At 44.4% G+C, this 25793-nt stretch overlaps 1 protein-coding gene, 1 long non-coding RNA gene and 1 pseudogene across 2 annotated transcripts; 1 reads left to right on the top strand and 2 right to left on the bottom strand.

Moving 5' to 3' along the window:
• Positions 1-1173: 1173 nt before the first annotated feature.
• Positions 1174-17473, bottom strand: LOC142902604 (complement C3-like). The gene is made up of 43 exons (XM_076047821.1): positions 17317-17473; positions 16366-16561; positions 16121-16283; positions 15906-16000; positions 15349-15434; positions 14501-14583; positions 14327-14414; positions 14078-14180; positions 13845-13965; positions 13442-13557; positions 13211-13357; positions 12895-12994; positions 12706-12800; positions 12408-12599; positions 12156-12311; positions 11570-11699; positions 11370-11438; positions 11022-11219; positions 10803-10920; positions 10639-10727; positions 9473-9612; positions 9118-9330; positions 8829-8892; positions 8646-8735; positions 8306-8512; positions 8077-8152; positions 7793-7952; positions 7586-7681; positions 6400-6550; positions 5961-6046; positions 5733-5810; positions 5448-5603; positions 5281-5343; positions 4548-4629; positions 4382-4430; positions 3885-3975; positions 3671-3760; positions 3485-3587; positions 3111-3200; positions 2254-2346; positions 2067-2150; positions 1722-1860; positions 1174-1541 (listed from the first exon to the last, which is right to left on the bottom strand). Exons 1-43 carry the CDS (start codon positions 17391-17393, stop codon positions 1397-1399), a joined length of 4968 nt encoding a protein of 1655 aa, XP_075903936.1. The 5' UTR covers positions 17394-17473; the 3' UTR covers positions 1174-1396.
• Positions 17474-18366: 893 nt separating this feature from the next.
• On the bottom strand, positions 18367-19165 carry LOC142902605 (uncharacterized). The gene is made up of 3 exons (XR_012929118.1): positions 19129-19165; positions 18888-19027; positions 18367-18738 (listed from the first exon to the last, which is right to left on the bottom strand). It is a non-coding gene; the product is annotated as an uncharacterized LOC142902605 (long non-coding RNA).
• Positions 19166-21536: 2371 nt separating this feature from the next.
• LOC142902593 (uncharacterized) lies at positions 21537-24261 on the top strand (annotated as a pseudogene).
• Positions 24262-25793: the final 1532 nt, after the last annotated feature.

The raw sequence follows: 25793 nt of genomic DNA, 5'->3' as shown, positions 1-25793 counted from the left end.
AGTCAAAAATTCACAGATCATTTCATGCACAGGTGGCACCTTCTGCACAGTACTACACAAAAATAAATAAATAAATAAATAAAAATAAAAATTACGGATTCTTGTGTAAAAGAATACTGTGCTGTGTGAACTCATTTGATCAAGTAAAGGCAACAAATTATGTTATGAAATGTACTTAATTAAAAAGTACATTCGTTGTTACATAAATGTTTACACAATAATAACCAATGTTGTTTCATACATTTTAACTAAACTCTGTAACTGAAAACATACTAAAACAGTGACCCCAAAGCCAAGATACTCTCTAAAATATGATCCACTTTTATATATAAATGCACAACGGAATCATTCAAATAGCTCCACGACAAGCAGCAACAAATATAATAATAAGTGAATTACTTTTAAGAGATTTTTTTCTATCTTTTAAACACTTTTAAACATAAAAGTAACAACCATGTTTTGTTTTGTTTTGGGTGTAAGGAGTAGAAAGCACTGGTGTGTGTGTACAAATGTAGGGACTAAAAGTAAAAAGTAATCGTCAGAAGAAATACTCAAGTAAGTGCAGATACCTGAAAAATCGACTTAAATATAATAACAGTAACATCCCAACTCTGGTTTTCTGATTATGCAGACCCCATAATGGCATTGTTATGTGGTGACAACAGGACTAGACGCTTGCGACTTTTTTTCTTGATGTGTGCATTTCCTGTTTTTTTGTGTAAAATTGTCCGTGAAGTTCCATTATCAACAGAACAACCTTTTACTGTTTTTTTAGAGAGCATCGTAGGAGTTGAAATGCGGCCTCAACCCTCTTGCTGCGAGGCAACAGCGCTAACCACTGCAGCACCGGTGTTGCATGATTTTGCAATTGTATATGATCCCTTATTTGCCCTAAACAGACAATCATTACGTGAGGTGCAGTCTTAAGTTTGCACCCACTTGGATAGAAAAAGCTGCCATTACACACTAGTTACTTATGCAGATAAATGTGTCAAACGCTGAACGCCTGGTGTACTTTGAAATGTTAAAAAATCTTGTTGACTTTTTTTTTTTTTTTTTTGCCTTCTGCACATCTGCATTTGCCATTTGCACAGAGTCTCCGTCCCTCCATCTCATCTCGGATTGAAAGTTTTTTCAGCATTCCAAGTTACAGGATTTCACGGGGATGCAGACTGATAGTTCTACGCAAGGCTTTAACTCATTTTCCATTATATTAATGCACAGGTATATTTCAGTGTGGTGTCAGAACTCTTGGTCTGTCCATTCCAACAATATTTCTTTTTTTAATAAAAGCAAACACTAAGCAATAAAAACAAACAATCTCATGCGTTTTCATTATAATTTTATCAGGGCTGCAAAACTTCAAAACTCACACACACACACACACTGCATCCTTTCACTTCTGCAGACATCCAAAGTAAATGTACTGCTGCTCCATCTCGCTGATGCCAAGGCAGGTATCTCTGAAAGCGTCTGTCTGACACTCCTTTTCATTGGGCCAGTATTCCACCCACGTGTTCTCACCGATGACATACTGATACCTGAGGACACAAGACAGTGAGGCTTGTTAGACCTGGACGTGTCGTGTTCAATGAGCCGCTGTGGGAATGGTATCGACGTGACGGTTACGATGTGAGAGAAACAACTGGCAGACAAGTTGCTTGTGTGGCAAACTTGTGTAGGCTGTTGCGGCGCCGTCCGTGCGCTCGGCAAATCCTCACGTTTGTTTATCTCTGTGTATGTCTTTGGATGTCCCCATGAAGAGGTAGGTTTTGCCAACGTGCAGGTCCAACGCTTCACTGCATTGTGGGTAACTCAGGTAGGTGCGCAGTTTTCCAAGAGGACCCACGTCGGTGTTCCCTGTGATTCACATGCAGGACACAAAAAGGAAGCGAGTGATGAAATTCTTGTTAGCTAAAAAAAGCTACAAAAAAAGAAAACTATTGGTGAGGAACAGTTAAGTCATACGTTTGCGGACTAAAACAGGGCCGTGTTTGTTTTTTTTAATAGTCGCAACAAAGGGGAAGAGCAAGTTTTCGATAATTCAATAATTAACAGACTCCCACCTTCCTTGATGACAGTCATGATCCTCATTGAGTAAAGGTCAGTGGTCAAATCCTTTTTGACACTCTCCACTCTCACTTTGTACACTGATGACAGACAAACAGCACAGACCGTTAGCATTCCTCGTCCCCTCCCACATACCCCCCCCCCCCCCCTCAAAAGGGCATTTGCTTGTGTGCAGCCACCCACCGTAATCGATCTTGCTGATGGGCGTGGTCTCACAAGACTTCTCTGTGCGCAGACTATTGTCAATGTTGCCCTTCTTTTGCATGCTGCAGTCCTCTAGGGTGGTAGGAAAAAAAAGCAGAAAGTAGATGTAAGGCTCGGTGGATGGACCGTGGAAGCAGCTGCGTCTGACAAAAAATGGCAACATTGGGCCGGAGTGGCTGGATGCACTGGAAAAATTTGGTGAGAGAAATTACATGGAGTGGTTCTCAAGGCAGGGGTTTCCCACTATACCAAGTATTGTGGGACATAGATGCTGAATCGACTAATTATTTGTTGGTAAAAGATGGAGAAGAGTCAGTTGAGGAGTGGCTGGTTGCTCTGACATGAATGTGGTGACTATGGCAATCGATTAATCGACTAATTGACTCCAATAGATTGGAACAATTATTTGATGACAGTTTTCCTGAATTGACGCAACACTGCCGTTGTTGTTTTGATATATATTTTTTATGTATCTGTTTACTTTGATACTTTTTGTGGTGGCTGTTCAAGTGGCTCTGCAATACTAGAGTTGAATGTCATTTTCACATGAGTGTTTTTCACATGTTTACAATTTCTTTTTTTACTGTTCAAATGATAGAGGAATAGCATCAAGAAAATTGTGTGATAGATTAATCTCTTACAAAAGCAAGAACTGCAGCTCTAGTTTGAACAAAATGTTTAGCATTACTTGTTGTGTGGGTTGTACACATCCAAGACATTTTTTTTAATTAATCTTGAGTGGCAGCTAGGTGGCACAAGATTTCATTTTGTGCCTGTCCGTCGTGCTACCCGTATGAGAGAAAACAGAAAAAATGAACCACTATCTTTGTTTTTACCTTCAGCACACGTGCACTCGCTGTCTCTGCACAGCTGCATTAACTGTCCATTTGTCCTCTCTGGGTGGTAGAATTTCACGCAGGGTGTTTCTGCAGGAACGAACAAAAGACATTTAACACCACTATTACTACTGCTGCTAGTTATTATTAGTTTAGTTTGAATATGTCACATAAAACAAAAACATTATGCAAAAACAACAAATAGTCATTCAAGAATGAATAACTAAAGTAGCAAAAGAAAACAATAAAAAAACAAAAATGTGAACGTATACGCACCTCTTAACTTATCATTATCAATATTATTTCATTCCTTTATTTTTCATTACCCTGCATCAGATGCTGGGACAGCCAAAATGTTTTGCACTAAGACTCACCTTCATAATATTCATAGACGGACACGACAGCTGGTTGCAAGACGCCGACCTTAAACTTCTGGTGGATCTTGAACGAGATTTCTTCAGGGCGTTGGTGAGAGACCTGTGGAGGGATGAGGAACAATGGTGAGAGGCTGATTGTGCACCAGGCAACACAGCCGAACCATGCCGTCGCCGGAGTCTCACTTTGTCCAGGTAAATGATGAGAGAGCCTTTTTCCGACAGGATTTTGTCCATCTCGTACCTTGAAATAAGGCGGGCACGTCCTTTGGACAACTAGACACGCACGCACACACAAACCCAAGTTAGTCCATAAAAAAAAACACATCTTTGTTCTCTTTCAACTTAAACACTGAGTTTACAACTTGGGTGATGTGTGCGTGTATATTTAGGCTCCTACCAGGTCCAGGTCCTTTGTGTCAGCCTCAAAGCCGGTCAACATGCCAATGTCCAAAATTGACATGGTTGCACCATGATCCCTATTCTTGTACCTTCACAAAAAAACAAACCAAACCATACCAAACATAGTGCATTGTCAAAATAATCCAGAATCTACAAGATTGAATTGAAGCAACGTTTAAAATTTGTCCCACTAGCAGAAGAACAAGTTTGAGGTAAGTTCGTAAATTTGTCTTTATCAAAACAAAGATGACATTGGAAACAAGAAACACAACACAGAGAAAGTAAAGAGAGTCAAAATTCAGTTGCAAACAGGACTTATCAATGCTCAGTCCTCAATTTACGAGTTCTCGAGTGACAATAAATTTACTCAATCCTGAAGAAACACAGAGGCTTTCAGTACCAACTGCACTATAAATCACCAATCAAGGTGCCAGAACCATTGGAAACAGTGAAAATTCAGGACAAATGTGTCCTGGATGGTGGTACAGTACTTACAAAACTTTGATTGTCAGCTTATATGTCAGTTCATTCTCATTTGATGGCACTGCACGTATGAAATGAAGAAAAAAAAATCAATGCAACATTTGAAAGAATATTTTTTTTTCAATGGAAGAAGATTCGACGGGAAAAGAGAGTGTGGCTGAAAACAGGCGATAATTACCTTCAATCAGCTTGACCGACACGTTGAACTTCTTACAGTCGCTCTCCTTTTCTTTGGCCTGAGCGTAATACAGGGACACCATCTGCAATTATGGAGAGAATGCTTATTAATACTTGATAAGTGAAGTCTTTGGGGAAAAAGACTCCACTTGGTGAAATAACCTATAAGCAGAATAATCCAGAGGGAAGATTCAAAGTTTCAAGTCAATTTCAAAATAAAATAGCTCAGCGAGCCAGCAGCTGGCAGGATTTACCTAAAGGAAACATTCCAGATGTATTTAAATAAAATAACCGAGGACAATCTTGCGTTACTCAGAATTACTCAGTAAACCCAGAGATCTTTTGCAGCATAAAAACCGCACCAATGTGAGCTTCTATCTAGATGGCGGCCTCTTCTCTGAATGCCGTCAATAAGATTTTTTCCAGATGGCACTTGGAGATGGAGATGATAGAAATTCAGTTGGCACTATTCAATTGTTCATTTAGGAAAAAAATATGTATTTATGATTGATCATTTCTGGGTATATAACAGAATATTAGCATTGAGGTTACAGGTAAAATTAACATTAAAATGTAATGTAGGTAATAAAAAGAAATCCTGCTAAAAATCAAATATAATGAAATACAGTAATGACTTTTGTCAGCGTTCCATTTCTCATCTCCCTATCTGAAACTGAAGAAAACATACATTTCCAGGCAATTAAAATAAACAAAAAGTTTATAAAATTGCATACTGTCAGTGTTGCCTCTCCGCTTCCCCTGGCTGTCACTTGGATGTTCTGGTTGATGTCATTAAACTGTGGGATAAAAACAACAACAACAACAACAATAACAAAATGGCTTGAAAAGGTTGTTACAACTTTGGGTATGTGTTGTTGTACGATTGTGTGTTTCTTTGCACCTTGGATGTTCTTGTGCTGTAGTGGTTGTTCTTGTTGAAATTTATCTTGACTGGGCTTGACCTCCCAGGAAGCCCGAGGTTCACATCCAGATTATATTCTGGTTCTTGGGCGTTGGTCCAGTACTCTGCCACTGCCTGGTACACTATGATGGTGGCCTGGAGTGAAAAGGGGCAAATTATATATGTTTTCATTGAGAGGGTCTATGTGGTTTTTTTTTTACTAAATTTTTGCACTGATTCATGATGAAGATGAAGTGTCCAGCAGTTCATCAAAGGATATATTACCTGAGTTGAGCCGTAGCCTCCACCCACTTTCTGCTGGCTGCCCAACCATCTGACAACAGGTGCGGCATCTTCGAGTAACTTCATAAGTGAGGGGCAGGCAATATCACAATTAGTTTGTCTTTTTTTTTTTTCAATCGTGCAATTAAACTACATCTTTGAAAGTTACAATAGTTAAACTACTAGTGTTTGTCAAATGCCTGTTACTGTCTGATGCACAAATGTTCTCACCTTGGCTTTGACCAGAGCAAGAAGGGCATAACCTGTGGCCTCCATTGTGATAACATGTTGGTTAGGTTTTGGCCAGTGGTTTGAATCTGAAGTAGGAACATATCAATAAATAGCTTTTGTCAACAGTGGAGCCTCATAGGAACACGTTTAAAAATCTAATCTAAAGAGATGATCTTCCTGTAACCCCATGACAAATATGTAGATTGGGCACTTGACAGCACAATTTATCAGGTCTTCATTCGTCTATTGTCATTGTTGCTGTTGTTTTCAATATTTGCAAGAAGTGTCACACCATGGACTTGATGCAAAGGTGTTATCATACCATGAAAATTTGACATCATTGCATCCCTATTAATCACTCTAATTGTTCATGCAACAAGGTCATGATATCCATAAACCTTCTGGTCATACTGGTTCAAATGGGGCCATGTGAAGTCACCTGGGGAGGCAAACTTGTAGAGGATATTGCGGTTCAATTTGTTCTCGTTTGCCAGGGCGTAGGACGTCATGGCGACGGCATAAGGGTTGACAAGATTCGGCAGACCCATTTCCAGATAGTTCACTGCTTTGGCGATACCTTCTGGCAGACTCTGGAATGGAGGAAATCAGAAGGTCAGCTTCCACGTAAATGAAGTAACACATCGGTGGGATAGGCAATTCACCGTTCATTGTCTATCGTGGCTTAGTCATTGGAGGGTAATGGTTTGGAACCAACTGTAAGCTAGCCAAACTAAGATCAAATGCCAAGGCTACAGATCTTTGTTTAGGCTTAAACAGACCTGTCTGTTGATGCCAAGCAAATTTTTTATTGCATATCATATTATATCATATCTTATTGTATTGTAAAGGATTTAAAAAGTCAAAAGGCTTAGTTCAGGTTGCAATGCGTCCAGGGTCTTTTGTGTACTATACTGTAATGTGCTGCAGTCGGTGTTGAGTGGACCCAAACTCAGCTTCTGAGATGTTGGATTTCCCGCATTTCGAGCAGTTTCTTCTTATGTTTATTCTTTTGACACAATGTATGCATTCTAGTTTTGAACAAGAATGCTACCACAATGCAACCTCAACCTTCAACCTACCCTTGGGCTACCATGGTAGCTTGATTGGCTTTTGAGTAGCAGAGTCTGCATTAAGGTTCACAGATGTTTCGCCTTTCATTCAAAAGGCTCTTTCAGTTTTATATCTGGCTTCTGGAGTCTCAGGTTGTTGAGGTCAAGAGGAAAACAGTCTGGAAGTGGACCTGAAGGTTGTGCCACCCTAATAACAAATGACTTGTTTCGCCATCCCAAAGGTTTGTTTTTAACACCTGGGACTCCCTGGACTGTTTTTTTTTTTTTTTTTTTTAGAAATAAAGAAGCCTTTTGGAGGAAGTCCAGTCACCTACAAGACTCAGCGAATTTTCCTTCATAAATGGCAGCATGTACTGTAAGAAAGTGGAACTTGAAGCAATTAATTAACAAGGATGGGGAAAATGGAAATGTGAAACGATTAATTCACTCCTTTTAAGTTGATTGAAGTTTCCTTTTTGAAGGGAACCAACCAGAAACGAAAATTAAAAAAACAACAACAAAAACATTACCTATCGATCTAAAACAGAAAACATTAAATAAAGGTGGAATACTCACAGTCACAGATGATGTGCACAGTGGACCTGACTCCTGCATGGCGATGAGACAGAAGGCTGTCATGGAGGCGTCTGAATCAGTCCCCAACACATCACCCTGAAGTGAAACAGAGATAGGCGTCTTTTAGTCCTTTGAGACCAGTGTCACTGAGTGTTGTGTGGGCAAGTCAGCAAAGGGCCGATACTGAATCAAAAAAGGTGTACATACCATCATCTCTTTGTGGTATATTGTCCCGGTTTCTATAAACCTGCCGTCAGGTTGTTGTGAGTTGAGAATTATATACTTGATGGCGTTGCAGATCTGCTCTTTCTGCACGGCCACCAAACTGTTGGCCATGGAGAAAACCTTGACAACATACGCTGTTAGCCTGTAGGAAAAGAGATGAGTTTTTTGGCAGAAGACTAACATTCATCCTCACGTCACGAGACGTGCAATTACTTGAGGACTTCATCAAGCCCATTGGAAAAGTTTGGTGATGTTTTGTCTCTTACCAGATGCTGGATTTATGATTGGCCCACACGGCAAAAGATCCATCACTTTTGCGGAAGGCTTGCTGATTACTCAGGCCTGGACAGAATGAATCAAATGAATTTAGTCAATAGTCAATTGCAGATTTTTTTTTAACCTTTCTTTGCTACCTGCCCATGACATTAGAGAACTTGCAAGCACAAACAGAGGGTAAATAAAGTTTATTTCAGGCATCTGGAATCTCTGACCTACCAGTCTCAATGTGTTTGATGGCTTCGTTACGCTTCAGTAAGCCGATAGCCTCCCATTGGTTGGTTCTGTCCAAATAGGTGGCAGCTATCACGGGCAGCGTCATGCTGATCATGTTTTGCTCTCCACAGCCGGATGGCTGGCGAATGAGCGATCCCATGGATTTGCCGCTGATAGCGTTCTCCACCAGTCCTCCCAGGTTTTCTCTGCCTGCATACAGGAAGAAACTGTAACAAACAAACAACTACGCAAGTCTCCACACGAAACTCATACTCATACTCAAACTCTTAGGTTATAAGTGCGCCGGCATCCTGATCGCCGAAAAAAAAACTTTATATGTCACCTGTTACAGAGATCTGTGTGCTCGTTGGTGTGTTTGGAGCTATGTCTGCCTGGGGAATTTCACTGTTGATGGTTTCAGTTTGCACACCATCTAATGGGGTAAGGAGAGAGAGGTGATTTTGGCCTCTGGTGCAAGCATAAATGCCACATCAGAAGCGATTAGATGTTGAATAGTTGAACTTACTGTTGCCTTTTTTAGCCGGGTCTAGAGTTACAACTATTGGTCTCTTGATTAGCACTCCTGCTGGCTAAAAAAAGAAGAAAAAATTTTTTTTTTTGCTTAAAAAGACAATAGTGATTACTATTGGACCACACACTGTTCACACAGTTAGTACAACTGTTTTGTCGTGGCTTCATGAACAAATGCCAAATGGTTGTTGTGAAACACACACACACACACACACACACACACACACACTCCAAAATATTATGGTTGGTGCGTTTCTTTTGTATTAGCGGACTGTCCCACTCACCACCACCCGCAGCTTCTTCTCAATTCCATCGCTGAGTGAGGAGTCCTGAACAGCAGCTTTGACGTGGATTGTAAACTCTCCTTCTTTCATGGGAATAATGACGAAGGGTACAGCTCGTGTTGACTCTTCTGCAACGCTGACCTCTTGACGATACCTTCCCCGTTTAGAGGCCGAACTGCATATATCTGCTTCCTCAATCAGGTCCACCCGCACCTTACCGAGACGACAGAGTTTTACGTTTTGTTTTTTTTATTTTAAAATTCAAGATCGACATCAAAATTGATGTTAATCATGACTGACACACTAGTGTAAAGGGCTTTACAAAGAGCAAAGGATGTCTGTGACCCAGACTTACAATGATAGCATTAGGGCTGTAGTTATGGAGGATGGCCTTCACTTCAACCTGTTCTCCTTTGACGACGGAGTAGGGCAGTCTCAGATCTATGAAGAATTCCTTGCGCACAATCACCTTTAACGGCTCAGCCACGCAGATACCTGAAGAATAAGAGGGATGGTGTGAGTCTGCCCCAAGCATCCCGTCGCGACTGCATCCTGCGTTGCCACCGACTCCCTGTGCTGTTCACTTGTGGCTGGATCAGTCAGCAAATGTTTTCACGAGCAGGAAGGAGGAAACTGCAGTTGCCTTGGTTGCTGCATTTTTCGAACTACAGAACTCAACGTTCTCAACGTTAGCTGTGCAGCGAGAGTCTGAGCTCAACACTATCATGTCTAAATGTTTCTTAAACAATCTTGAGGGCTTGTTTTATTTTGGCGATGGCACTGGAGGAAATCTGACAAAACATTAGCCACTTTTTCACTCAATTGACAGGCCATACGTCAATTAGTTCGATTAAAATTAGACTATCATGACTGTTAGCCAACAAATGGCAAATATTGATGCTATACGTCTCTACTTTCTCATTAAATTTACTACTCTGAATTTGGCACCTGTACACCTGCTGTGCTGCAGCCCGAAGAAGTTGCTGGCTTAAAGCAACTCTAGGTAACCTTTCGAACATAAAATTATGATTCCAAACTCGGTAAAGCGGTAGATAAACTTTCAATAGGATCAATGGTGCCGCCTCGGCAGCGAGAGGGGGGTTGTGCCGGCTGTAGCTGAACTGCGTAACTTTCAAGCGTGACCCAACACGCAGGATGAACCACTTTACGGCAACGTCACATGTTTTTTTAGAGGCAGTCTTACATACTACTATTACAAATACATAAGATAGTGAAATGACGGAATGGAACCCAATGAGTAACCTCGATGAAAGACGTATTGTCGTAGCAAACTCATAGCAAGCTCAAGTTACCTAGAGCTGCTTTAAACACTCAAGGGTGCCTCACAGACTGTTGCACCTCAAAGAGAGTCTGCAGTTTTTTTTTTATTTTTTTTATTTTTTAACAACTGCTTGATCAAGCTCCTGGACGCAGTGCCAAGCAAACACTTTAGAGATGCAGGTGCTTTGGCAAAATTAACGTGGTCCGACAGTGACCAGAATAGGCCGAGTGAATTCTTACCGTATGTTTTGGACAGACTGATGCCGAGAAACTGCCAGGTTGTGATGGAGTCTTGCAAGGGAACGGTTTTCTCAAAGGATGTTGCAGGACTGAAATGAGACGTTCACTCTGAGGGAATGAGCATAAAACCAGCCACCCCCACCCACACACGCACAGAGACTCACCAGTTGGGTGTATTTTGAGGACAATCGGGCAAGGTGATGTCCATCCACAGCCAGCTTTCGGGGAAATTGGATCGGGAGGTAATCTCATCACTGTCAATGTAACTGTCGTCTTCCTCGCCTAAAATAACAACACAAGGGTATTTGAGATTTTTTTTCCATGTGGGGGCAGCGGTCGCTCTCTGGCAGCCCGTGTGATCACAGAGGGACACTGTATCTTACTCCGAGCCAGTTTAAGGTTGTCCTCTTGTCTCTCCGCTCGCTCGCTCTCCATTGCCTTGCAGCAGTGCAAGAAGGCGGCGACACAGGCGGCGTCGTCACCAATGTACTTGCTGCGGATCTCACAGGAGTAATTAACGGGGATTTGTAACATGCCGTCCACACAGCACTCTTTGACCGGTGTACCATCGTATTCGCCCGCTGAAGAGGAGGAGGCAGATTGCCATGGAGACACGGTTTAAGGAGGAAGAAGTAAAATAAGCAAACAAAAAAAAAACCCAGCAAATTAGTCATAATTAGTGTGATGGCAAATGTTAATGGTGGGAAAGTGGTTTGATAGTTGGTGCATACATAAGTTGGTGATAACATCCATTCTAGTTGTGGCTCGTTTCCTCACTTCAACAGAAGGACATTTGGATTCTGGAAAGAGAACACACACAAGCTTAGCCCAACATAGCGTCTAGCTTTTAATGGTTTTTACTGTGGTTGAAGGTTTATGATTTGGGCAACACGGTGGTGCAGTGGTTCGTGCTGTGGATGCAGTGTGTCACCTTGTCTGGCGGCAGTCCCAGAGGCTGTGTTGGATTCAAACAGCAACCCTGCATCAAAGAAGACACTCATACTGTCTTTCCCTCCACCTGGTGTGCAGCCTGTGTCGTACTTCTCAACAGTGTCCCAAATCTGTGAATAGAGACATTCAGCCACAGTCCACACACAGTACAACAGTATTTCCTTTGCTATTTACACAACAGCAGATGGAAAACACAGGCGTTAGCCTAAGGAGACTGAAAACACTGCAGTATGCATGCCAGGCCAGTAGTCAGTGACATTGACTGATCATCTGGAGCGTGGAAAATAGCTGCAGACGTGGCTGCGATGCATTTCAGTGGACAGACGTCATCGTTTAGCTGTAGTCTTGCAAGCAGACCTGCTTGATAACTGCAAAGAATTGATCTGTGTCTTTGCTAATTGCAGTAAAGGTGCAAGACATGCACAAAACGCAGTACCTGTCTAAACAGGATAACAAAGAGCAACAACATCTGTGTTTCATCCTAAAATGGCTGTTGTGTAAACTGGACCTTGGATATATATATATATACATATGTATATATTTCATGAAAACCAAATCAAAATTGCCTTTTTCTGAGTGAGGCGGTGCTTGTTGTTTAGGATGAAGACGCCATGGTCAACAGCCACCAGTCCCACTGTGGCTCCTGGGTCTCCGGTGACCTTCAGACTGAACCTCTTTCGGGGTTCATACGACGGAAGAGGTCTCTTTGGTTCCAGCTTCAACTAGATTAGGGAATGAGATGCATGGTTAGGGAACGGAATTACCTTTGAATCCATGCCTGTAACTGGAAAAGGCAGAGCAAGAAAGCAGAGACTCACCGTGCCCATGCAGGAATCCTTGACGTCCACCCAAATTGAGTCTGACACCACTTGGTTGTCGTTCGTATGGTAATAGGCCACCAAGCGGAACGACGGCAGCATTTCTTTGGTAATGGGGATGATGAGGGAAACCAGCACTTGGTTTACTAACCTGTAACGGCCACTTTTCACCAGCTGACCTCTGCTTAGGATCTGGAGAAGATGACTTGCACGTTAGCATTAATCACAACATGTTTGCGCAAAATTCCAACGAAAGTTGTGTTCCCGTAAAACAAAACAAAACAAAAATCTCTTTCACCAGGTATGTGATGTCCATCTGTCCGGGGCTGTCTCTTACGACGTTCAGGTCGATTCTGAAGTTACTTCCTTTATCCAGCTCCACTGTATTCGCACCTTCATGAGAAAGGTTGCATTGTCGCTATTGCCAGTGGCAACACTGCCGTTTCTGCTTGCCACCTGTTGGTGGTGTTCTGAGGATATTGCTTACCAATGTGGATGTAATTGTTGCCTTTGGTTTTATAGGGATAAGCTACCATTCTGCCTGAGGCTTGCCTCTCACGCGTGAGAAGACGGTTGTCAGTGCTTGCCTGCAATTAACAAGTCACCGCCCGGCCAGCATTGATTGGAAAAAAACAAAAAAAAACAAAAAAAAACATGAATAATCTTTTAAGTGACAACATTGAGATTCTGAAATTTTTTAGCCCTCACACAATTTACAATGAAATTATAATTTGCTTGACTTTGCTTGCACACACCGCAAACACTGACTAGTTATCTTAATAAAAGTGAAGTGTCAGACTCACATTGATGACCAGTTCTGTGGCTATGGCTTCAGAGTTGATGGTGAGCCTTGCCAGGCCATTGGCACCGGTGCTGCCCTCCACATTGCCTGGATCAACCACCACCTTGACGTTGTTTACGGGAGTTTTATCCGGATTCAACACCTCAATCTGGAAAAAAGCCAAACCAACTGTCAGCATTTCAACCACCCTCTGAGCTGGTGACATCACTTGCACGTTCTCAGTCAGCTTTACCGTAACATCGAAAGACATTCCGGGTTTGAAATATTTTGGCGTCTTCTTTAAGCTGATGGTGTACGGTGACGTGACAATCTGGATGTTTCTTAACTCGGCCTCCACCATTTCTCCGCCTGTAACGTTAGCGTAGGAGCACACCTCAAAAAAATTGATTGCGGAGCATTTTGGTACATAATATATGCCGGGAGAACTTGACAAAAAGAGCATGATTTCGACCCGCAACCTCACTTTGTTAAGTTTGGTGCTATTACACATAAAGTTGAATTTTAGAAGATTGCTTTCATTATTTTTGTTTTTCTTGCAAGTACAGGAAAGTTAATTAAAAAAAAATACACCTTTGAGCAACTGGGTTATTTTCAATGGGAAACAATGACAACAATTCAAACCATTCAGTGTTTACCAGTCTCAGTTAGCACGCTGACAGTGACAAATATGGAACCCCCCACCAGTTCCTCAACCGTTCGGAAGGTCTGCGTAATGTGCTCTCTCCTCAGTGTGACTTGTCCAGTGCCATGGGTGATCTGGGGTAATATAACACACAATGCACCTTGTAACAGAGAAACAGTGATTGTGTCCACACTGGTTCAGTCAAAAGAGCTGAAGGTGAAGGAAATATCACTGTTTGTCACTCACAAGTACTCTCTGAAGGGAACCGGGTAAGCCACTCTTCTTGCCGTCCTTCATGACCCCAAACACAATGTAGGCCATCCCGTTCACCTCTTTATCAAAAAGGTACCTAAAGCCATTAAAGAGCTATTTATCAGGGTCAAAATGCTTTAGCTATTCAGGCGACAACAAAGGCTTGTCATAACAGACTCATCCATCCACATGCAATCATATCCGGTGTGTTTTCTCAGGCAGTTTGAAAGGGTTTTCACGTACGTAGCTGTAATGTCAACGGTGAGCAACGGGCTGTCCACATAGAAGAAGGAGCTCTCAGGTATCAGTTTCACCTCGAAACTGGGCAACACTGAAGAAGGAAAAGCACTTTGTGTCCGATGGGAGGTTTCTTTGGCTTCCTGCTTGACACATTGAGATGTTATCACTGGGACTTACCATACTCTTTGACCTCGAAATCTGCTGAGAAGCTCAGCTGGGGGTTGCTCTGAAATCTTGCCACTATCTTCCACACGCCAAAACTGCACACAGACGAGGCACAATCAGGTTGAGACCGGCAAATTGCCCTAGCCATGCAAAACAAACAAGGCTAAACGTGCCCAAGTGATATTCAGTAATGCAACGAATAAGGTTACTTTTTTTTCTCTATTTTTTTCCTGTCTACTGTTTTTACCCAGCTGCTGATTTAGGGTTATTGAGGTTCCTTTAGATGACAAGGTGTACCTGATGACACTGACGCTCATGACCATTCAACAATCTCAGGTGAGTATGGAATGTGCTTTTACTTTAAAAAGGTGTACCCCACGCACTCAAAATATATTAGAAAAATAATGGAGTAAAATTCCAGTTCAGTTTCATTCATTCATTCATTCATTCATTTTCCATACCCGCTTAGTCCCGAGCTCAGGGTCACGGGGCTCTGCTGGAGCCTATCCCAGCTGTCTTAGGGCGAAGGCAGGGTGACACCCTAGACGAGTCGCCAGTTCATCGCAGGGCCACATAGAAACAAACAACCATTCACACTCACATGCACACCTACGGACAATTTAGAGTCTTCAATTGACCTCACATGCATGTTTTTGGAGTGTGGGAGGAAGCCGGAGAACCCGGAGAGAACCCACGCAGACACAGGGAGAACATGCAAACTCCACACAGAAAGGTCCCAGGCCCGGAATCGAACCCACGACCTTCTTGCTGTGAGGCGGCAGCGCTAACCACTGTACATTTTTATTCTTTGCTTGTAGTGTTTCTTCTCAAGTTGATGTTTTCAAATGAAAAGTGCGCACCTGACCATGTCACCGAGTGCGAAGTCTCCAGAGTGAACGCCGGTCGTCGAGACTGGATCTCGTGGCAAAATGACGTTCTCAGGAGTCTACAAAAAAGCAAAAGAAGCAACCATTAATTAAGATTACTAGCCATGAGCGTGGGCAACATTTGGTCACTCTTAAGTATCTAATTTATGGCAGCGATATTGTTACTGGATTTTATTTTATCACAATCATGTCTTTTGATCATGTGGACTGGTTTTTAATTCCCAATGTTACTTTTTAATCGTCACCTTCTTGTCTAAGAAAGTCCAGAAAATATGCTGTTCTGCTTGGATGCTGATTTAAGGCACACACACACACACACACACACACACACACACACACACGCACACACATGCGCGCACACACACACACACACACACACACGCACACACATGCGCGCACACCATGCTCAGTTCATGTGTTTTGTCGGTTGATATATCATCTGCTCTCCAGCCTACAGGAGCTTCACAGCTTCACAACTTCTTTGCACATCAAATTCCAACAGCGTGAGCGCCAATGATAAAATACTGTACCACAATCTCAATGGCAACAGAGGTGCCGGCTACGGATGTGTTGCTGCGCTCTACAGGCTCCATGCCAGGTGTCACTGCAAAAATCCTGTAATGAACTGAAAGAGAAAAGGGCATTTTTCTGCTGTGGAAGTCACACTTTGTTTATTATTAAGAGTGTTTTACATTCAACTCATGTCGAAATCTGTTGGATTCGACCAGTGGAACTGAGATCTCACCTTTGCTGTTGGGCGTGTAGAGGGTCTTGTCGGTTTGGATGAAGATGTAGCCGGCCTGGAAGGACACCATCACTACCTTCTCTAGTACATTGCCTGGGAAGTGAGCCTGCAGGTAGACGTACTGCTTGACACTTGGATTCTTGTTGAAGCCCGCTGCAGGAATCTGAGCACACAGAGAAAATACGTTAAACACAAGAAGCAAGGCCAAGGCATGGGAAGTGCACATCCAAGGTGCTGACTTTTACCGTTAGTTGTCCAAGCCCCTGGAATTTATTCCCACTGTTCAGATTCACAGTTGTGCTCTTGAGTGTGTCGGCTTTGGTTGGATAGTTCATGACTTTGATTTCCACTTGGATGTTGGCCTCTGTGCAGTCCTGGCACTCCACAAAGATTTTCTCTGGGGTTCCAACCCGCAGCAAGTTGGGGGCAATCATCAATTTCCTGGTGTCGGGTAGCAGAGACGAGAGACTTTAAATCACTGGATTTGCTGTTTGGGATCAAATTACATTCTAGTACAAAAGCAATTACCAAAGTAGTTGGCCTGTTTCTTATAATACATTGCTCAAAAGAGGGTTCTTAACCTGCATGACATGTCATGGGCCAAAATGATTTCACTTAAAGTTCCAGTATGTCACATTTGGAGGGTGGTGGGGGAGATTCAGGGAACATGGGTTAATTTCATGATCACCTTCCTGATGCAGGTCCTGCATTGCAGGACCCCTATTTGTCTGACTGTAATTCATCCTTTGATGACTAGCCAAATCAAACCAAACCAAACTGAAAACTCTGAACCAATCAATGCAGCATTTCGTCACACCTCCAGTATCTGTTTGATGTGTGTGAACTTTGCTCTGGGCCAGTAAATCAGAATTAGATCCAACCCCACTACTACCTCCCCGCCCCCACAAAAAAAGACATGCCACCCTCCTCCTCATTTTGAAAGTCAAGTCAAGTCAAATTTATTTATAAAGCACATTTCATACGGCAAGCGTACACTCAATGTGCTTATGCAAGCCAAAGTTTAATCAGTGTCAGGTTTAAATGTGTCGAAAATTACAACGCTGGAGCTCCGAACCGTGACTTCAGTCTCGCAGCGCTTTTGGCCAGAGGCTGTTGAACAGGCAGCTCACTCTGGTTTCCGTCCGTTCACTCTGTCTCCGAGGACATTTCACTTGAGGAGTCGCTGGTCTACTCACATTGGAGCTCCATCGGCGGGAGAGGTGAGAGAGGCAAAGGCCAGGGAGGCCAGCAGCCACAGCAGAGTGCTCCTCATCCTCCTGATCCTGGTCTGCTCTCAGTGTCGCCTGTCGCTGCGCACAGCTCTGCTTTTATCCCAGTCACCGTCCTCCTGTTTCCCCACAAACACAAACAGTCACATCATTTCCCAGCAGCAGTTAGGAAATCCCTTATCTCTGTTTGCAAGAAAAGCAGCAGGATAAACAGTCGAGAAATCAATAAGGTTTTTGAAGTTTGACTGAGATCTTGCAGCCGGCCTATGGAAAGCAGCATGTTTGTCGGTATTCTCAAAAATCATGTTAATTGTTTGGGATTAAGGGGTTGGAAAGTGTTAATATTTGCTTTTATGTGATTCCTGAAACAGTATGTTGTTTTTTTTAACGTGAGTTTAATTAATTAATTAATTTATTTTAATGAATGATGAAAATGAAAATAACATCTGTATAAAAAGAAAGCATGTTTTCAAAGTCAACGCATGATTGAAATTCTGCAGTTTTTAGCATTTCAAACATTATAATATCAGTTTACCTTCACAAAAAAGTCACAAGATCTCTGTTAATGTTTTTCTACAAATATTGAGAAAACTACAAATATAAAATGTCTATCGCTACACAGAGCACACTGATAAGACTTTTCTTGATTAAATCAACAGAAATGTTGTTATTGCGCAAAACCAGTTCAATGATGTAAGAAGCTGGTTCAGGCATCACAGTTCCAAACAAACACACTGAGCGCAAAAAAATTTTTTTTTAGTTTTAGTGAACATGTGGCCGCAGCTTCTTAGACAGCTGCCAGGAGAAGTGAAAATGTTTCACTTGGTATAACAATAATCCCTTCAAAGGTCAAAATATCCAGAACTGAACATTGGAACATACAGCACCCTTTCTTCTTCGTCTCTTATTTATTATAAGCTTGTAATAGCTTTGTGTTAATGTGGCCTTGGCTCAAGCTTGGTGAGTAATACTTTTAATTAAAGTTCTAGAGAAAGAAGTGTCTTATTTCGAGATTGTTTTCCTCTTTTGTCATTCAAGGTGTCTCTTTGCCCAAGTCAGGTCGAGTAACTGTTTTACGTTCTTTTTGTCCTCTAATTTCATCCTCTCCTTTAGTGGAAGCACCTTTAGTTTCTCTTCGTACATGCAGACAAAAATAACGCTCAAGTTTTCTCTTACCACCACCCGCAGCATCTACCTAACTCCATCACTTAGCGAAGAATCTAGCACGGCAGCTTGGACCTCTATGGGAAATTCTCCACGCTTCATTGGAATGATGATGAAGGGCACAGCTCGTGTGGTTCGGCCACTGACAGTTATTTCCTGTCGATACTTTCCACGCTTGGTGGCAAAGCTGCAAATGTTTGATTCCGCGAGCAGATCCACACGTACCTTAGTGTTGAGACAGAGTTCAATGTCACTAATTTGATGTTGATTATGACTGAAGTACTTGTCAAGGAGCTGAGAAACGATTCAGCTCCTTCTCTGTCAGTGCCGGGTGCTGTTAGCCAGCCTGGACCCGAGGACTCAGCCTGACTTACGGTAATAGCGTCAGCCCCCAGGTTGTGGAGGATGGCCCTCACTTCAATCTGTTCTCCTCTGACAGCAGCGTAGGGCAGTCTCAGATCGATGAAGAACTCCTTGCGAACAATCACCTCTAACGGCTCACTGATGCAGATACCTGAAATAAGAGAAGGAAACATCAGTCGATCAACTTTGAATGATTGAATGGAGAGCCGTCCAGTTGACTTCTGAAATGAATGGCAATGACTAAATTCTCACCGTGAGTCCTTGATAGGCTGATCCCAGTGAACTGCCAGGTCGTGATGGAGTTACTCAGAAAAAAAATACGGTGAAATGACCTTTCACTAGATCGGGAAAAAAAAAGGAAAGTGACACTCTTTGTTTACAGGCTCAGTCCCTTTCTCTCCCATTGTGTTAGTTTGGTCGCCAAGTGTCGGCCCTCTTCCATCCTACTTATTTGTGAACCGGTGTGATGAATGCAAAAACAATCACAACAATATTCACTGCAATGTCACCAACAAACCGATTAGCCTAAAAAAACAAAAACAACAACTAAAACTTGTACTGGATTTTTGTACTGGATCCAAGCCACGAGATGCCAGACTGCTCCATCTGGGCCCTGGTAGGGTCTTCGCCGGGCTCAGGAGGCAGTATTGGATCCTGAGGGGAAGACAGCCATTAAAAAATATCAAAAGGACCAGTCCCGAGTGCGCAAAATGGCGAGGGACGCCCTCATTCCACATGATGGCAGACCTACCACCAGCTCGGCTGCGACTATTGAAGCCCCCATTCTACTCCACAGGAGTGGACTGCTTCGGGCCCTATGTGATCAAAGTTGGACGGCGCAATGAGAAGAGATGGGGAGTGATCTTCAAGTGCCTCACGACCTGCTGTGTCCACCTAGACCTGTTGGCAGGCCTTCCTCCTGGCACTGAGAAGGTTCATCGCCCGAAAAGGAACTCCTGCCGAGATACTCTCGGACCAAGGGACTAATTTCCGAGGGGTTGACAGAGAGCTTAAAACAGCATTCACAGCCATGGTTCCAGAGTTGCAGGAAAGGTTGGCCAAGAACCAAATACAGTTTCAGTTCAACCCTCCGGCAGCTCCTCATTTCGGTGGTGCTTGGAAGCTGAAATACAATCAGTCAAGAGAGCTCTCCAGGTTGTCATCGGCACCTAGTCCCTCCACGAAGACATCCTCCTCACACTTCTGATCGAAGTCGAGGGCATTCTCAACGCAAAGCCCTAAGGCTATGTTTCATCCGACATAGCTGACCCTGATCCAGTGACTCCCAACATGCTGTTGATGGGGCGGCGGGATGCCTCGCTGCCACAAGTGACCTATGCCCCGGACACCCTCAGCAGAAGACGCTGGCGTCACTGCCAGATGATGGCTGACCACTTCTGGGCACAGTTTCTGAAGCATCATCTCCCGGCTCTACAAGTCCGACAGAAGTGGCAGCGTCCCACCGATGACCTGGAGCAGGGCACCGTCGCCATGATCGTCGATCCCCAGCTTTCAAGGGCACAGTGGCCGATTGGAAGGGTCGTCAAGGTGATCAAGGGTGCAGACGGGCACATCTGCTCGGCTGGGATTCGTGTTGGAGAGAAGACCTACCTGCGGCCGGTGGCACGTCTGATCCAGTTGCCGGCCATCCCAGATGACAGCGCAATCAGTTCGGAGACTCCTGCAGCACCTTCGGGAATTCAGTAATCTCTACATAATAGCTAGGCTATTCTGGGGGTGGCTGTTGCGAATTCCCAAGGATTAAAGCCCCAGAGAACTGTGTTTTTTGTTATGTTCTTCATCGGGCATCTTAGCAGGCAGCTAAGGGGTCCTCCAGTGATTTAAAAGGGCCCTCACAGCTGTGCTGGCCCCCTCTTTGTGTCATGTCTGCTGTTGGAATTGTGCTACCTCAGCAACAGTAAAGACCTTAAAGCTGCTAAATTGTGTCCTCTCTCGCTCTCTGACCGGAGTGGCTGTGTGGATGAAGTGCTCCAGCGGTTCATTGTTAATTTCAGCCCCTATTCTTCGCAATATAGAATTTAGAGGAAATTTTAATCCAACTGCATTATTTTAAGAGGAAAAACATGTCTGTGAACATTTCTTCTCTAAAATGTGAAAAATAATGCTTGTTTGCTAAATTTTCCTACTCATGTCATCAATTGTTTTCATGTTACTACTCTGAAAATAGCATTAACAATGTTCTCTTCCTGCTGTATATCTTTTGCAGGCAAAAAATAGTTGTCATATTGTGGTGAATTCCAAGATTGTATTTAAAATGGTCTTTTGCAACATCACTGATGATGTGTCCCAGTAAGCATCTCATGATGTATCTTTCATTCATTTCAAACTGGCACAGCCAGTGACACCCGGGAACAGGCTGGGAGACAACCAGGATCAGGCTGGTGACGATTGGCGAGACAATGGACAGCCCGGAAAGACGGCAACCCGGGGCAGGAAGGGGTAGCATCCCGATTTGCATCTTCCTTGAGGGAGAACCCAAATAAGCTACAGAACGACCTACTGAGAAATACCCCCAGGGGGACCCGAGAGGGGGGGAGGATGAGTTCCCCAACAGGACGGACACAATGATGACGACTTTGGCAAACGGCTTTCCGTCGACGACAACTGAAAGATGCATTTGTGGCAAGGTTTGCAAGAATATGCACGGCCTAAAAATCTATCAAGGCCGAAAGAAATGCTTGGTCCAGGAGAGTGGAACACAGCGCACAGGACCCAGTCCTGGTGAGACGACGGAGGAGCCCGGCCGGGAGACACCCCACAGAGCCCAGAAAGTCCAAGTGCCAAGCTCTCCAGTTCCCAGCATAATAGTTCAGCAGCATCGCATTAAGTGGCCTCCAGCAAACCAACAAAGAGTGTGGCACAAGTTAGATGAGGACGTCTCCAGAATCATTGAATCAACAGCAAAAGGGAATGTCGACAGGCGACTTCAGACCATTACCACCACCATTGTCACCTATGGTACGGAGAGGTTTGGCGTGGAAGAGCGCAAGTCGGCCAGTTCTATCTACACCTTGAACCGTAGGGCTGAAAAGATCCATCAACTGAGGCAGGAGCTTCAGTCCCTGGCAAGACAGTACAAGGCTGCAACTGAGGAGGAGAAACCGCCACTGGCTGAGCTCAGAAACATCATCAGGAAGAAACTCACAACCCTGCGCAGAGCTGAATGGCACAGGAGACGCAGGAAAGAGAGAGCCAGGAAGCGAACTGCTTTCATAGCTGATCCATTTGGATTCACCAAACAGCTTTTGGGGCAGAAACGCAGTGGGCGTCTAGCCTGCTCCAAGGAGGAGGTAGACCACTTCCTGAAAAACACCCTGAGCGACCCTGAAAGAGAGTCCTAGGGCCCCTTAGTGCCTTATTGGACATACCATCTCCTACAGTCGACTTCAACACCTGCGAACCCTCCTGGAAGGAAATCCAGCAGGTGGTTACTGCTGCCAGAGCCAGATCAGCTCCAGGACCCAGTGGAGTACCCTACAAGGTGTACAAGCGCTGCCCGGGGCTCCTTGGAATCCTCTGGAAGGTCCTGCGTGTGATTTGGCGCAGAGGAGCTGTGGCGGACCAGTGGAGGCAGGCGGAGGGGGTCTGGATACTCAAGGAAGAGAAGTCCACAAAGCTGGAGCAATTCAGAACCATTTCGCTTCTTAGCGTTGAGGGGAAGATTTTCTTCAACATCCTTTCCAGAAGGTTGACAGACTTTCTCCTTAAGAATGCCTACATTGACACCTCTGTCCAGAAAGGTGGACGCGGCTTTGACCTGGCCAATGCCTTCGGCTCCATACCCCACAAGCTTGTTGAGACTACTCTAGACCGTCACCATGTTCCCAGGAAGATCAAGGACCTCATCCTGAATTACTACGGGAACTTCAGGCTCAGAGTCACTTTTGGGAGCTCAACATCGGACTGGCACAGGCTCGAAAAGGGCATTATCACTGGGTGTACCATCTCAGTTAGCCTCTTCGCCCTTGCCATGAATATGGTAGTCAAGGCAGCTGAAAGGGAGTGCAGAGGTCCAGATCTGGCACTCGGCAGCCACCCATCAGAGCCTTTATGGATGATCTCACCGTCACCATGACATCTGTGCCTGGTGGGAGATGGATACTCCAGGGCCTGGAAAAGCTCATATCCTGGGCAAGAATGAGCTTCAAACCAGCCAAATCCAGAGCGATGGTGTTGAAGAAGGGAAAAGTGGCTGACAGGTTTCGTTTCTTCGTGAATGGCTCGGCAATCCCATCTATCACCGAGAAACTGGTCAAGAGCCTGGGAAAGACCTTCGACTGTAGCCTCAGGGATTCCGTATCAATCCAAATCACCATCAAGGAGCTGGAGACATGGCTTGCGGCGGTAGACAAGTCTGGCTTAGCCGGCAAGTTTAAGGCGTGGATTTACCAGCATGGCGTCTTACCCCGAGTACTCTGGCCTCTGTTGGTGTACGAGGTGCCCTTGTCAACAGTAGAGACTCTGGAGAGGAAGATGAGCGGATACCTCCGTAGATGGATGGGCTTCCCGCGTAGCCTATGCAGTGCAGCCTTGTATGGAAAGACCAACAAACTCCAGCTCCCATTCAGCAGCCTTGATGAGGAGTTCAGGGTCTCTCGCACAAGAGAGGCTTTGCTCTATCGGGACTCCAAGGACTCCAAGGTTGCATCAGCGGGCATCATGGTGAGAACTGGCAGGAAGTGGAGGGCCCAAGATGGTTTGGAGGTAGCTGAGTCTCGGCTGAGACACAGGGCGCTGGTGGGCACGGTGGCAACGGGTCGAGCTGGGCTGGGAGCGTTCCCTCAACCTTGCTACGAGAAGGCACATGGAAAGGACAAACGACAGCTAGTCCTGCCTGAGGTGCGCGCAGGGGTTAAGGAGGAACGGACCAGCAGGATGGTGGCCATGCAGCAGCAGGGAGCTTGGACAAGGTGGGAGGGTGCGCTGGAGAGGAAGGTGACCTGGTCTGAGATCTGGCAGGCAGACCCCCAGCGCATCGGGTTCTTGGTTCATGCTGTCCATGATGTCCTGCCCAGCCCAGCCAATCTCCATCTCTGGGGTTTGGGTGACTCTCCAGCTTGCGCCCTGTGCTCCAGGAAAGGCTCCCTGGAGCACATCCTAAGCAGCTGTTCGAAAGCCCTTGGGGAGGGCCGTTACCGCTGGCGGCACGACCAGGTGCTGAAGACAGTTGCTGAAACCATCTCTAAAGCCGTGGTTAAAAACGACAGCCGCAAGCTACAACTTGGCAAGAGAAACATCGCCTTTGTCAGGGCTGGGGAGCCGCCCAAACCAGCAACTGGCCTCCTCACCTCAGCGGTGGACTGGGATCTCCGGGTTGACCTTGGCAAGCAGCTTAAATTCTTAAATTCAAATCTTCATTTATAGCTGCAATTTTCTTTCAACTCCAACAACTCTGTCTTGCAAAATTTCCTGTTTAAACATCATGTGCTCTTGTCAGAAATTTCAAACAAACCGCCTAGCTGACCAGCAGAATATTACTAATGTTACTAATCCATCATAAATGAGTATCACCACAATGGGGGCAGAGTCATCACAGCGACAGTGTCTTGACGTTCTAAGTTTGCGGTGCCATATTCATTTTACGGCAATTTGCTTTTGGGGTGGGGGTGGGGGGGTTATTTCCCCACTTTCAGACACCGTTTAATGACTGCTGGTAACCGAGAGTGTCCATCAGCTCAGAGATCCGATAGACCTACTCGTTGCCTAGTCATTGGTTGACCACGGCGCTGGTTTGCTAGCCGATTTCCCTCTTTACGGAAGATGCAGGATTTTTCAAATGACAGGTATTGAGGGTTTTTATTTCTTCGCAAATGAGTCGCTCTCATGAATCCCCTGCATCGCCAGTCCCTGTCCAATTGTTGGCCTGCACTCTGTTGACGTCACATTTTCAGCTCGACTCAGCTTCTCAGGACTGCAGCCGTGCAGGTGCTAAAATAGTAACTGGCACCAGGTAGAGAAGCTTTAAAGTCGAGTAGCTGATGGGCGCTTTTGTAAAATCCCCATTAGCGACTAGAAGGATGGTGGTGTTTTTGTTTTACGACCTTTGTTGTCTGACCACAACACTAAGACCCCAAGGGAGGTAACTCAAACCAGAGAAAGAGGGCTAATTCTAGCCCGTTTCACTAATGGAGGTAACTTCAGCTCTCGGTCAGTTACCACGGTAACAGACTCTTTGAAGCTAACCTGGTCGGGACCAGGTTTTTCCTCATTGAACCTTGAGTTTCTCTCTGTCTCCACCCTCTTTCAGCCACACACAGCATTTAATTTCCACATTAATTCATTCAGCTGGCGAGTTTTTGCTTACACTTCTGCCATTTGTTATTAAAAGATAAACAATTGGAAAAAAAATCAGTCACTAGAACTTTATTGGAAGTCCCTTTGTGGTGACATGGTGACTTTTATTCCTCTACGAACACGGCATGTCCTTCTGACAAGGATCTCATGGATGAAGGTGCAGCATTGCTGCGTAGGGAATTAAATATTAGATGTTATAAGACCGCACATTGAAGTGTAGCATTCCCAGACAGAGTATTACCGTCTCACTTCACAGTCTATCTTCTAGGTACACAACCTAATCCGTCCATACATTGGCAACATTACCAGCCATAGTTATGCTCTGACATCCCAGTAGATATAATGTGTTGCGCTGCGTTTCTTTGCAAAATGGGAGTTTTTTTTTTGTTACAACGTTGGAGATGCAGAGCACTTGAGTGCATGTGCATAACTCCAGGTCAAACGACAGTATACTGCCGATATACTTTCACTTGTCAAAATATGGATTATGTGTTATCATTATTATTATTATTGTTGTTGTTGTTAAGTTGGATCACGGTACAAGCCCAGCAGAAACAACTGGAATAATTACACACAATCCACATTACTGTAAACAAACAAAC

The sequence above is a fragment of the Nelusetta ayraudi genome, unplaced genomic scaffold (assembly GCF_046127955.1).
Source record: "Nelusetta ayraudi isolate G7.1 ecotype Tasmania unplaced genomic scaffold, CSIRO-AGI_Nayr_v1 ptg000095l, whole genome shotgun sequence".
NCBI classification, from domain to species: Eukaryota; Metazoa; Chordata; class Actinopteri; order Tetraodontiformes; family Monacanthidae; genus Nelusetta; species Nelusetta ayraudi.
Note: the sequence above shows the minus strand (reverse complement) of the source record. Positions and strands in the feature narration are given on the sequence as shown.